This window comes from Amphibalanus amphitrite, unplaced genomic scaffold (assembly GCF_019059575.1).
Source record: "Amphibalanus amphitrite isolate SeventyFive unplaced genomic scaffold, NRLGWU_Aamphi_draft 000918F_arrow, whole genome shotgun sequence".
NCBI lineage: Eukaryota > Metazoa > Arthropoda > Thecostraca > Balanomorpha > Balanidae > Amphibalanus > Amphibalanus amphitrite.
Genome location: NW_024882412.1, coordinates 115,248 through 127,772, shown reverse-complemented (window position 1 = coordinate 127,772; position 12,525 = coordinate 115,248). Strand labels below are relative to the sequence as shown.

General features: G+C 53.6%; 1 protein-coding gene across 1 annotated transcript; it reads right to left on the bottom strand.

Annotated features, from left to right (window-relative positions):
- Positions 1–342: 342 nt before the first annotated feature.
- Positions 343–2,656, bottom strand: LOC122368051. The gene is made up of 4 exons (XM_043341667.1): positions 2,552–2,656; positions 2,135–2,341; positions 497–1,846; positions 343–363 (listed from the first exon to the last, which is right to left on the bottom strand). Exons 1-4 carry the CDS (start codon positions 2,654–2,656, stop codon positions 343–345), a joined length of 1,683 nt encoding a protein of 560 aa, XP_043197602.1.
- Positions 2,657–12,525: the final 9,869 nt, after the last annotated feature.

Sequence of the window (12,525 nt, the reverse complement as noted above, 5' to 3'; positions counted from 1 at the left end):
CCACAGGCAGAGAGGCCTTCGGTATAACGTGCTTGGCGTGCATCAGACCGATTAGGACACCAGTACACTTAGCTGTCACATAATCGATGTGCGACCTGAAGCTGAGATGATTGTCCATGACCACTCCGAGATTTTTGACAACTCTAGAGTCCGGAATAACAGCACCCATGGCAGTCAGTGTGACAGGCGGCAGTCCTCGCAGCATAGCGGGGGTTCCTAGTACAAGGACCTGCGTCTTAGCGGTGTTTAGCTTCATAGTGTTTGCGTAGAACCACTGGAAGAGACACTCTAGCGCCTGCTCCATGCGTTGGATGACCTGTGCCAAGTCACGCTTTTTACCGCTCACAAGAAGTTGAGTATCGTCTGCAAATTGCACGATTGTGACACCGTCAGGCAGGTACAGACACATTTCGTTTGCAAACACCGAATACAACATACAACTTAACGATCCGCCTTGGAACACGCCAATTGTGTTTGACTTGACACTCGACCGCACGTATCCACCGTCACCACTGGCCATCTGCACCTGCTGAGTGTGTCCGCTTAGGTAGTTGCCGAACCACTCGGTATCTACCCCATACAGTGCGAGCTTATCCAGCAGTCTCCCGTGCGGCACAACGTCAAAACATTTGGAGAGGTCCAACAGCACCAGGATCGACACCTCTCCAGCGTCCATCGCCTCCAGCGCACGGTCGGTGATGACGCTGAGTGCCGTCTCGGTGCTGCGGCCGCTGCGGTAGCCATGTTGGGTGGTTGACAGGAGCTGGTTGGCCTCCAAGTACTGCACCAGCTGGCGCTGGACGACCCGCTCAACAACCTTCATTATCGCCGGCAGGATGGAGATCGGGCGAGTGTTTGCTGGCTCCGATGGTCCTTGTCCTTTTGGGATTGGCGTTACCATTGCATGTTTCCAGGGGCCGGGCACGTTGCTGGTCGTCAGGCTGGAGTTGACTATGTCCAACAGGACGTGACCCATGCCCCAAAAGAAGGTGCGGAACATGCTGACGCTGATCCCGTCGTTGCCTGTTGAAGTTGACGGCTTCATGTGTAGCAGGAGCAGGCCGAGCGTGTCCATGTCGATCGGTTGCGGTCTGAACCGGCTCGTCGTGACACGCGGCAGTCTGACCGGCACTGGTACCGTGGGCGGGGGGACGCTGGCAGCTGTGATTGGCCCTATGCTCACATAATAGTCGTTTAGCGCGTCGGGCGTGGCGCTGGGAACCGCAGCCTCTTTCTTGCTGCCGATGATGGGCCGTAGTACCCGCCAGACTTTGCTAGGCCCTGCTTTGGCCAGTTCCCGGTTGATGTGGGCCTGCTGGTCTTTCCGGACAGCCGCGCGGCACAGACGGTTCAGCTCCTTATAGTTCTCTCGGTCGCCACCAGGGCGCAGGGCCTGTCTCCGTCGCGCCATCAGGTCTCTGGTAGGTGCCGAGACCAACAGGCTCCCAGGAGGTCGCTGCTGCACCCTCGTAACGGGTGCCACTGTGTCCAGCTGCCCGAGGAAGATGTCGCAGAACGACTCCCACTTGCTGGCTGTCAGCTGTGTCCGGAACACTGGGCTCCAGTCGATGTTGTTCAGCTGCCGGTTGAAGCTGTCGGCGTCGATCCGGCCGAGTCGCCGGCGCTGTGTGACCGGGCCGGCCACCCTGGTCCTGCCGGTGCACTGCAGCACAGCTCGGGTGTAATCGTGCGGGGTGCCATAGTGGCAGCGCGTGACGCCAGCGCGCAGCAGGTAGTCAGGGCGGCTGACAGCCACGATATCCAGCAGCGAGCCGGCCGGTCGGTAGGTCGGGTGCCGGTTGTTGCTGATTGTCAGTCCGTATGTTGTCAGAAGTTGGCGGAGTCGCTGCCCAGGAGAGTCGGCTGCACACTTGAGCTGACAGCAGTTCAAATCACCAGCGATCACCAGTGTAGCACCAGCGTGGGTGGCTAGCATGTGCTGAACCTGCCCCTCAAAGTCGTCTAAGTCCGCAGTGACCTGGGCTGAAGTGTTCGTTGGCACACGGTATACTGAGGCGAAGACCATGCCTCGACACTTCCCGACATATACCTTAGCCCATAGCACTTCAAGATTCGAGTTTAGTACACCAGTCACAGGAGTTTTTAAAATCTCAACACGGTACACGTCACGAACCAGGAGCGCCACACCACCGCGTCCCTTGGCTAGTCCGCGAGTGTCGGGACGGTCACACCTGTACAGCCGGTAACCGTCTATGTTCAGAAGTCTATTCGGTACGCTAGGCGTCAGCCAGCTCTCACACAATGCTAACACATCGTACTGGTAGTCAGGAAGGTCAGTCCGTAGGTCTGCGATCTTGGGCTTGAGTGACTGGACGTTGAGCTGTCCGATCAGCAGGCGGTCCGCCGTGTTGTCTCCGTGCCGACGCCAGTCCTTTCCCCCTCTCCTGCGGCGGGGCCGGGCTCGCTTCCTTCCCCCACGCCGGTTCCGAGCGCTGACCGGTGTAGAGTCAGCCGCCGCTCCGGGCCCGGGCGGCGGCCGGCGGGCCAGGCTGGGCGGCGGCGGCGCGGCGCCGGTGATCAGCTGACCTACGGTGGGAGGCAGAGTGTGGGAGCGGTCCGGAGGATCGGGCCGGAGCTGGCCCATCACTCCCACTCTGTCCCGGTCAATCTCGGCGGCCGACGCCTCAGGCGACATGTCAAGGTCACGCGCTGGGCCAGCGGCCGGCGACGTGTCAAAGTTACGTGCCGGGCCGGCGGCCGGCGCCGCACGCCGAGCTGGACGCCACGGGACGACAGCGGGCGCCGCGGCTGCAATCAGCCTCTGGACGGTGTAGAGGACGACCAAACTGTAGAGTAGGTCTAGATGACACATCTTGATGATGATTCACGAGTTCACACGGCACAGTCGGTCGATTGAGCACTGCACTTTCGCAAGGACAGGTATCCAACACTGGGTGACACTAGGGTGAGGAGAGCCCTCGCTCGCGTGCGCACCGTGGCGCGGCTGGCGCAGAACTGGTTCTGGTTCTGGTTCAGTTGGTTCTGACTTTGCGAGCATCAGGGGTGACGTCACTCAGGATCTGTCTCTGATTGGTCGGCGGGGGAGTGACTGTACCTTCTATAGATGGCCTTGGTAATACACATGCTTAGGTACTTTTTTACCCAGTCCAAGACTGCATTTTTCCTCTAGGTCCAAAGCCAGAATCCGTTATCAGCACAGATACCTTGCTTTCCATGTGGCCCTTTAGGTTCTATAGAGCCTTGGGTTCTTATATACAACTTCGACGCCGCAAACACCGCACTTCACCTTACTTCTGTACATATATATAGGGCATCTCAGAACATGGGAACTACTTGTAGAAATAAAGAAAAGACCAAATCAAAATATTTAACCCACTGAACTCTATAATGATTTAACCACACCGCACGTAAGCAACATACGCGAGAACTGCGCCAGTTTGAGTTTGCGGCGTTCAGTTGGTTCTGACTTGGTGCAAAATATGACGTCATTATAGGACCATATGCCCAGTTTTCTTTTGATTTTCCTTTTAACTCTTGTTTTTCATTAATTTCTTATTGAAAAAAAGCTATTTGAATAAAATTTATGTAATTTTATCAGCATACTGAATGAAATGCAAAGATCCTTCATTCAATAGATGACGTAATTTATATCTGTGTCTCCGGGAGCGTCAAAAAATATGCATCGACGGACAGTGCCAGGAAGGGTCATACTCCTATTCGATCGTTAGGGAATCAGCCCTTATTGATTGATTAGCCCTTCCACCTCTGGGTCGGTCGCTTCCACCATGGGCGTAACCACCGCGCTGGAACGCTGGAAATTCCAGCCCATTTTTGGGATGCTGAAATGCCGCCCCTGGTAGAAGAAGTCTGCAATTGGGGGGTTTAGTTTAGGGACTTCAAAACGAAACAAAAGAAACGGCACTGCTTGGTCCACTATATGCCTGACCTCAACGTGCCGTTCCTCACTAAAATACCTAACCTCTATACATGCCGCCCCTCCCAGATGCCCTGCCGCCCCTTCGCACCGACTCTCCCTCAATTTTCTCGGAGCTCTCTGTGCCGCCCCTTACAGAACCCCACCGTCATCAATGTGCCGCCCTTCCGCATAATGCTCTATCGCCGTCTGTGCCACCCTCCCCAGATGACTTGCCGCCCCTTCCCAGAGTACCTCGGCGCTCTCTATGTGCTGCCCTCGCCACAACTTCCCGCCGCCCTCAATAAGCCGCCCCTCCCCACAATGCTCTATCTAGCAGTCGGCGCCGCCCTCCCAAGGCACCTTGCTGCACCGCTACGTGGCGCCCCTCCCCAGACACCTTTCTGCTCTTACACGCATCCCTTTCCCAGAACGTTTTATGATCCGTCCCTCCCTATAACGCTGTATTATTTCACGTACGTACCTATCTATTATCCAGGGGCGTAGAGACAGGGGGGCCACTGGACCATGCCCAGCACCATTTGCGATTGAAGGCGCCGAAGGCGCCCTCCAATCGCGAATTTGTTTACAGGGAAAATGCGGTTGGAGGGCGCCCTCCGGCGTCCTCCAACCGCTTTATAGGCTGTAGCGCTCAAATCGTAGTGGTAGTCGCCAATTTAAGCCTGTTGATCGCAGCCGTCCTACCTACTGGCGCCCTCATTTTGATCGGAATACCCCTACCTATTGGCGGCCTCCTATAAATCGGCGCCCTTACCCAAAGGCGCCCTCCTGTAGGTCGCCGCCCCGCTATCCGTTGGCGCCTTTCGGCTGGTCGGCACCCTCCTACCTACTGCGCCCTCCTGTAGAATTTTGATTGCCGCCGTCCTCCGTTCTGGCATCCTCTTGTTGATCGCCGCCCTCCTACCCATGTGTCGCCATCCGTGGCTCCCTCTTGTTGAGTGTTGATCGGAACCCTCCTACCTTTTGGCACCCTCGTGTTCCCTCCTACCCACTGGCGCCCTTCTGTTGATCACCGCGCCATCCTACCCACTGGTACCTTCCTGTTGATCGCAGCCCTACTCATGCAGGTGCCATCCTGTTCAATGTCACCCTCTTGGGCGAAGGCGCCCTCCTCACTATTGCCGCCCTCCCGTTGATCGTCAACCTTGCGCCCATTGGCGACTTCCTGTTAATGATCGCCCTCCTACCTATTGACGACCTGCTGTTGATTGCAGTCATTCTGCCTATTGGCGACATCTTGTTGATCGCCACCTTCCTATCTATTGGCGCTCTCCTGTTCCTCGCCGCCCTCTTACCTGGTGGCACCTACTTGTTGATTGTCGATCGGGCCCCTCCGTCCTACTGGCGCCCTCCTGTTGATCGCCGCCCTTCTACCCATTGATGAGCTCCTGTTAATCGCCGCCCTCCTACCTTTTGGCGCCCTCCTGTTGATCGCCGCCCTTCTACCCATTCGTGACCTTTTGTTGATTGCCATCATCCTACTCATTGGTGCCCTCTTGCTGATCACCGCCCTCCAGATAATTAACATTCTTCTGTTTTTCGGTGCTCCCCCACCTACTGCCTACTGGCGCCTTCCAGGTGAATGTTGGCCGGGGCCCTCCTTCCTATTGGCACCCTCCTGTTAATGTCTGCTCTCCTGTCGAATGTCTATCAGGGCTCTCCTATCTTTTGGCGCCTTCCTGTTTCATGCGGATCGGGGGTCCTCCTATTTGGCGCTCTCCTGGACCTGATGATCGCCGCCCTCTCAGTCATTGGTGCCTTCCTGTCGATCGCAGCCCTTCTACCCATTGGCAACCGCTGTTGATCGCTGCCCTTCATTTATCTACGTTTCCCAGCGTGCCGCTCTCTTTCACATATTTGATGCCTTGCCTGTCGAAACTGCCACAGATGAGCGTGCATTCAGCACAATGAATGAAGTAAACCAAAACTCTACGCTCCATGCATGAAACCCGTCTTGGTCTTAGCAGATTGATCTTACAATTATGACATTTAGGTACAGGGATTAGGTATGATAAAGAAGTTAATGGGCACGGCCGCAACAACAAGCATTTGAAATTTCGGCGATTGAAATTGGTTATGTGTTATGTGCTAAGCACTGCATGGGCCTGTGAGAACTAGAAGGCTATAGGGGCTGGTCTGAGGTAATTTAGGTGAGAAGCCCGAAGAGACTAACCCGCTCTCATGAGGAGCAGTCCTGTTTCGGTTTATGTTTCTGATGCTTGTTGCTGCGCTGCTGCTTCTTGTTGTAAGCTTGTACTAACGCATCTCGTGCTTCGGTATCAATCCGATACGGTGATATGGTGTGGATGCCGCCACCAATAAACTTTTTCTACACCGTCACCCATGGGCGGAGCTTCCTGCACAGTTGGTGTGGCAGGTCCCACCAACCTTTATTTTTGCCCCACCAACTTTGCTAAAAGAGTGAGAAGAGCTTTGAACAGAGAACAAATCAGATGTGCTTAAAAAGCGGAGAAAGTGTTTGTTTTCGAAAATTTCGCGCGCCCTCGGCGCAGCATTTCAAGAACACTTTGGCAATAGGAACTTAGTGCCTGTGCCAATCACTTGCAACCTTTTTGCCACTGTGAGATTAACCCAATACCTATCAAGTTTCGCAGCACTGTGCGTCGCAGCTTTCCTTACACACGCAAAAAAAAAAACTGGTGGCGTGGTAAAAAACGCCCCCCCCCCCCTCCTGAGCGATCGTTACGGATTTCTATCTCGTCACCGTATGGCGCCCTCCTTGGGTGAGGTGGCGCCCTCCTAACCCTTGCCCCCTTCGCGATTTTCTAAATACGCCGCTTTCTGTTATGTAAACTTTTAACCAGGATAGCTTACTTCCTGTGGCTGCCCTAAAATTGCTGGCTAGGTTTGACGCCAACCAGTCAGAACTCAGATCCCATTGCAATTGAACTACCCTGAATGAAGTGAACTATTTAAGAGTGTACCTATCATTTATCAATCCGGTGCGTAGTAGGGCAAAGTCAAACTGCTAGCAACGGGCTGACCGCCCATCTTACGCATGCATATCTACCTCATAAAGTATCAATATTTCATACACCAGAGCCTTGGCGGGTTATCTACGTCTGCCCCTTATAACGTGTAGTCAGTTGACTGCTGATTATTGCTTTAATTTCCCAAAGCGAAAGTATATTAACCCTCGCCCGTATTGGTGTTTTTTTTTTTTTATTCAGCCGCGAACGTATAGGGGGGGGGGGGGACCTTGCCGTTTGGCCCCTGATCGAGCTAGAGCTTCGCGGAGAAACGACCGTGTTGCCCGTGACGAGAAGAAGCCGATGATACCCAATTTTAAGGTCTTAGGTCATCGGTTGACCTTCCAGGTCAGGTCAATGACCCAAATGTCGGGAAAATCGGGACCTGTTAGAACGTCGTAAAGGGTGGCTGCTATGGAGTTTTCGGGGTGCTGATCACGCATATTATGTTAATTATAATCATAGATGATGTCTTCATGCATTTGGCCAGGTCGGGTCAGGTCAGGTCAGGTCAACCAGTAAGGGTTTTGTCGGGTATTCGTCATGGGTTGCAACCGCCTCTGACAGCTTCGTAACATGTTTCGAAGGCACCAAAACTACTTCGTAAATGTTCAAATGGCTGCTAAATTGGAATTTAGCTCCAAAAACTAACCTAGAAACATGTAAAGCTCGAAAAAGTGAACCGAGGTCATCAAAGGTCAATGACCTGACCTGACCTTCCGGTGACCTTGACACCCACCCTTATGCATGGGAGCACCATCATATCCCATGTCTGAACGCATGAAACCACGAAAAGACCGCAAACGCGCGGCTTATGCAAGCCGACATACGCCGAATCGCGATTCCTGCCAAACATGGTGTCGAAAAGTGGGTCAAAGGTCATTTGGGTCAGGGTCATGAAATTTTCAGGGCAGGTGTAAACTTGATTAACGCGAGGGTACTGAAAGTTTCGTCGCGATCGACCGCTTTTTACGCGAGTTATCCGCGAAAAACCGAGGGGTGATCCGTTCGACCCCCCCCCCCCCCCGATACGGGCGAGGTTAACCCTCGCCGGCACAGGCCATTTTGCGTCCTTCGACGGCACAAGGGGGGTTGGTACGACCTCCCCTCGCGTTTGGCCCCTGATCGAGCTAGAGCTTCGCGGAAAAAACGAGCGTGTTGCCCGTCACGAGACGAAGCCGATGATACCCAATTTTAAGGTCCTAGGTCATCGGGTGACCTTCCAGGTCAGGTCAATGACCCGAAAACCGGGAAAATCGAGATCTGTTGAAAGTCGTAAAGAGTGGCTGCTATGTGGTTTTCCGGGGTGCTGATCACGAATATCGTGCTAGTTTTGATCAGAGATGATGTCTTTAAGCATTTAGACCAGGTCGGGTCAGGTCAGGTCAGGTCAACCGGTAGGGTTTGTGACGGATATTCGTAATACGTGTCAACCGCCTCTGACAGCTTCGTAACATGTTACGAAGGCACCAAAACTACTTCGTAAATGTTCAAATGGTTGCTGAATTCGAATTCAGCTCCAAAAACTAGCCTAGAAACATGTAAAACTCGAAAAAGTGAACCGAGGTCACCCGAGGTCACCAAAGGTCAATGACCTGACCTGACCTTCAGGTGACCTTGACACCCACCCTAATGCATGGAAGCTACATCAAATCACATGTTTGAACGTTTGAAACCACGAAAAGCTTGCAAACGCGCGGCTAATGCGAGCCGACATACGCGGAATCGCGATTCCGGCAAAACATGGTCTCGGAAAAGAGGTCACAGGTCAAAGGTCATTTGGGTCAGAGTCATGAAATTTTCAGGGTAGGTGTAAAATTGATCAATGCGAAGGTACTGAAAGTTTCGTCGCGATCGGCGCTTTTTACGCGAGTTATTCGCGAAAAACCTTAGGGGAGGGTTGCATCAACCCCCCCCCCCCCTGTGCCGGCGAGGGTTAATACACAAACACATCGGCCCTCAAACACTCACCTCTGGCTCCCAAAATATAAGTGCCGCCCTTCCCTTCGCATTTCATGCCGCCCACCGGAGGGAGTTATTTCCAGCCCATTTTTTAAGGGGTGATTACGCCCCTGGCTTCCACCTCTGGCTGTCTCCGGGGACAGCTGAGAGCCAGTGTTTTTTAAGAGATTTTTCTCGATAGTTTCTCACGATTTCTCATTGCCAATGATGAAATGATAAGGAAATGCAATGAATACTAAAAAAACTAGCAGATTTGAGAAACCCGGGAAATGTTCATGCATAGTCGAAAGCCTGGAAGATAAAAACATGGGTCAGGCACTGCGGATCCAGAAAGGCGACGCTGCGGGAAGTGCATACACTCAAAGAAGTCTCTCCAAATTCCAAAAAACAAAAACTGATCGAATTTGTACCTATTCCTTACGCGTTGCTGTGCACTTTAAAGCAAACTTTTCGTAATAAAAGTTAAGGTTTCGTCTTATTCCTGAAACGAAAACGTAAATTTTCGTCGATTTCTGGCGCTGCCGGGTCCCAGAAGCCAGACATGGGCACGGATCCCAGACGACCAAACACGAAAATCAAGATGGCCACTAGATTAGTGGACTTTAAGCATGGAATTATGGTGGAAAACATGGCTAATAGATGCCTCTCAACGAACCAACTATTTTGCATTCCCTCAGAGTTAAGTTTTGAGAAAATCCCTCAAGATCCATCTCGGATCCATGGCCACGAATCATGGATCCGAGATGGATCTTGAGGGATTTTCTCAGAACTGTTAACCCTGAAGGAATGCAAAATAGTTGGTTCATTGAGAGGCTTCTATGAGCCATGTTTTCCACAATAATTTCATGCTTGAAGACTGTCAATCTAATGGCCATCTCGATTTCCGTGATTGGTTGTCTGGGATCCGTGCACATGTCTGCCAGAAGCCCCCTCCTCCTGGATCCGCCAGTGGGGTCTTGGCCGGAGCTCTGTTCGCACCCCGTTTATTTATCAGCAGGCTGTGACCATGCTGCTACTTCTTGGCTCCTCATTGGTCGAATTCAAGTGGTCTATTCGTTAGACCAATCCGCGCCAGCAATAACTTCCTTATATGGGGAAAACCGACAGCACGCTGATATAAAAACAGCGACCGAACAGGGCCCCTGTTTCACCGGTGATAGCAGCACGCTGCTTTCAAATTGTGCGAGCTGACGTAATGTGATGACGGCACACTAATGACCAGGGGCGTAATCACTCCTCAAAAAATGGGCTGGAAATAACTCCCTCTGGGGGCGGCATCAAATGCCAAGGGAAGGGCGGCACTTGTGTTTCGGGAGCCAGAGGTGAGTACTTGAGGGCATTTACTGTGTCGCTGTTGTGTGTCAAATTCTTACGCTTTGTGAAATACGAACAATAATCAGCAGTCAAACTGACTACACGTTATAAGGGGCAGACGCAGAGAGCACGCCACAGCTCTGGTGTTCGAGATACTGGTACTTTATGCGGTAGATATGCATGCGTAAGATGGGTGGTCAGCCCGCTGCTGGCAGTTTGACTTTGCTACTACGCACCGGATTGATAAATGATAGGCACACTCTTCAATAGTTCACTTCATTCAGGTGAGTTCAATTGCAATGGGATCTGACCATGGGCGTCGAAAGCGGGGGGGGGGGCCTCAGCGGTCTCTAAGGGCCCTTACCGGCCTCAGGGCCCTTACCGGCCAGACCGTCCTAACCAGCCTGAGGGGCCTTACCGGTCCATTAGGGGCCAGCTCTAGGGGCCCCAGGCCACACCCGTCTGTGACGGTCCCACACCAATTTCTTTGAGGGCCCCGTAATGGCGACTGATAGCCCTCACCGGCGCCTCTGAGGGCCTAAACAGGTCCCGAAGGTCCCCCACACGGGCACGAGGGGCCCTGTGGCGCCAATTGGCCGTTGAGGGTTTACTGACCATATTTCTGTCATATTTCGACTCAGAAGTGCCCCACAGGGCTCGTAAGGACATCCCATGGGGCCATGGGCCCCTGAGTAGCCACACTAAGTTCTCCATAAAGGCCCTACGCCACCTTCTGAGTGTCCCTTGCTGGTTTCTGAGGGCCTTACCGGCCTATTACGGGCCACCTCTAGTGGCCTCGAACCCGCCTGTGATAGCCCCACACTAATTTCTGAGGGCCCATAACGGCGACTCTGAGGGCCCTCACCGGCGCCTATGAGGTCCCAAACCGGCGTATCTGAGGGTCCCCCCCCAACTCTGACGGCCTACACCAGTGTCTCTAAAGGCCCTGTATCGGCGGTCCTGAGGGCCCCACACCAGTGGCTCTGACGGCCTCACACTGGTGACTCGGAGGGTACCAGCAGCATCTGAGAAAACCATGCCGGTGTTTAAGGACCCCACAGGGCTCCTCAAGGCACCACCGACTTCTGAAATCCCCTTGTCGGCTTATGAAGGGTCCACAACAGCAGCTCGCGCCTCTGATGGCCCTGTGTCTCTGAGGGACTCCACATTGGCGCCTGTGAAGGGCTTCACCGGCGACTGTGCAGGTCCTACACCGGCGCTTCTGAGTGCCCCCACACTGCCACCTCTGAGGGCCTCATACCAGTGCTTCTGAGGGCCCCACGCTGGCACTCCTGAGGGCCCCACACCGTGCCTCTTCAGGACCTTTATCAGCGGCTCTGAGGACCCAACATCGGCGCCTCTGAGGGCCCCACACCAGCGCATCTGACGGCCACCCACCGGTGACGTTTGAGTGCCCTACATCGGCGACTCTGAGGGCCCCACCGGCGTCTGAAAGTATTGTGCCGGTCCCTAAGGACCCCACAGAGCTTCTGAAGGTATCGCCGGCCTATGGGAGCCCTTTGCTGGCCTGAGGGCCCCTTGCTGGTCTCTGAGAGCCCCCTGCCGGCTTGTAAGGGGTTCAGACCAGCAGCTCTAGCCTCTATGGGCCCCACATTCGTCTGTGACGGCCCCACACCAGTGTCTCTGAGGGCCCACAACGGCGCCTGTGAGGAACCTCACTGGCGTCTCTCAGGGCCTCACACTAGCACTTCTGAGGGTCCACACCGGCACCTCTTTGGCCTCAGTCAGCAATAATACCTCTGAGGACCCCACAATAATGCTTCCGAACCGGTCCTACCGAAGGCACCACTTAACCCTCGCCCGTATAGGGGGGGGGGGGTCGAACGGACCCCCCCCCCCCATGGTTTTTCGCGAATAAATCGCGTAAAAAGCGGCCGATCGCGACGAAACTGTAAGTGCCCTCGCGTTTATCAATTGTACACCTACCCTTAAAATTTCATGACCCTGACTCTAATGACCTTTGACCTGTGACCTACTTTTCGAGACCATGTTTGGCCCGGCCGGAATCGCGATTCGGCGTATGTCGGCTCGCATTAGCCGCGCGTTTGCAGTCTTTTCGTGGTTTCAAGCTTTCAAACATGGGATATGATGTTGCTCCCATGCATTAGAGTGGGTGTCAAGGTCACCGGAAGGTCAGGTCAGGTCATTGACCTTTGATGACCTCGGTTCACTTTTTCGAGTTTTACATGTTTCTAGGCTAGTTTTTTTTTTTAGCTGAATTCGAATTTAACAACCATTTGAACATTTACCAAGTAGTTTTGGTGCCTTCGTAACATGTTACGAAGCTGTCAGAGGCGGTTGCCACCAACTACGAATACCCGG

What these genes read in the sequence shown, in the direction of transcription:
- LOC122368051 (XM_043341667.1), bottom strand. Translation starts at nt 2,656, where the DNA reads ATGTCGCCTGAGGCGTCGGCCGCCGAGATTGACCGGGACAGAGTGGGA. An exon ending in GCGGTGGTGTGGCGCTCCTG is followed by an intron (nt 1,847 to 2,134) that starts GTTCGTGACGTG and finishes TCTCCTGGGCAG; the next exon opens with CGACTCCGCCAACTTCTGAC. An exon ending in CCAGTGGTGACGGTGGATAC is followed by an intron (nt 364 to 496) that starts GTGCGGTCGAGT and finishes TGCAATTTGCAG; the next exon opens with ACGATACTCAACTTCTTGTG.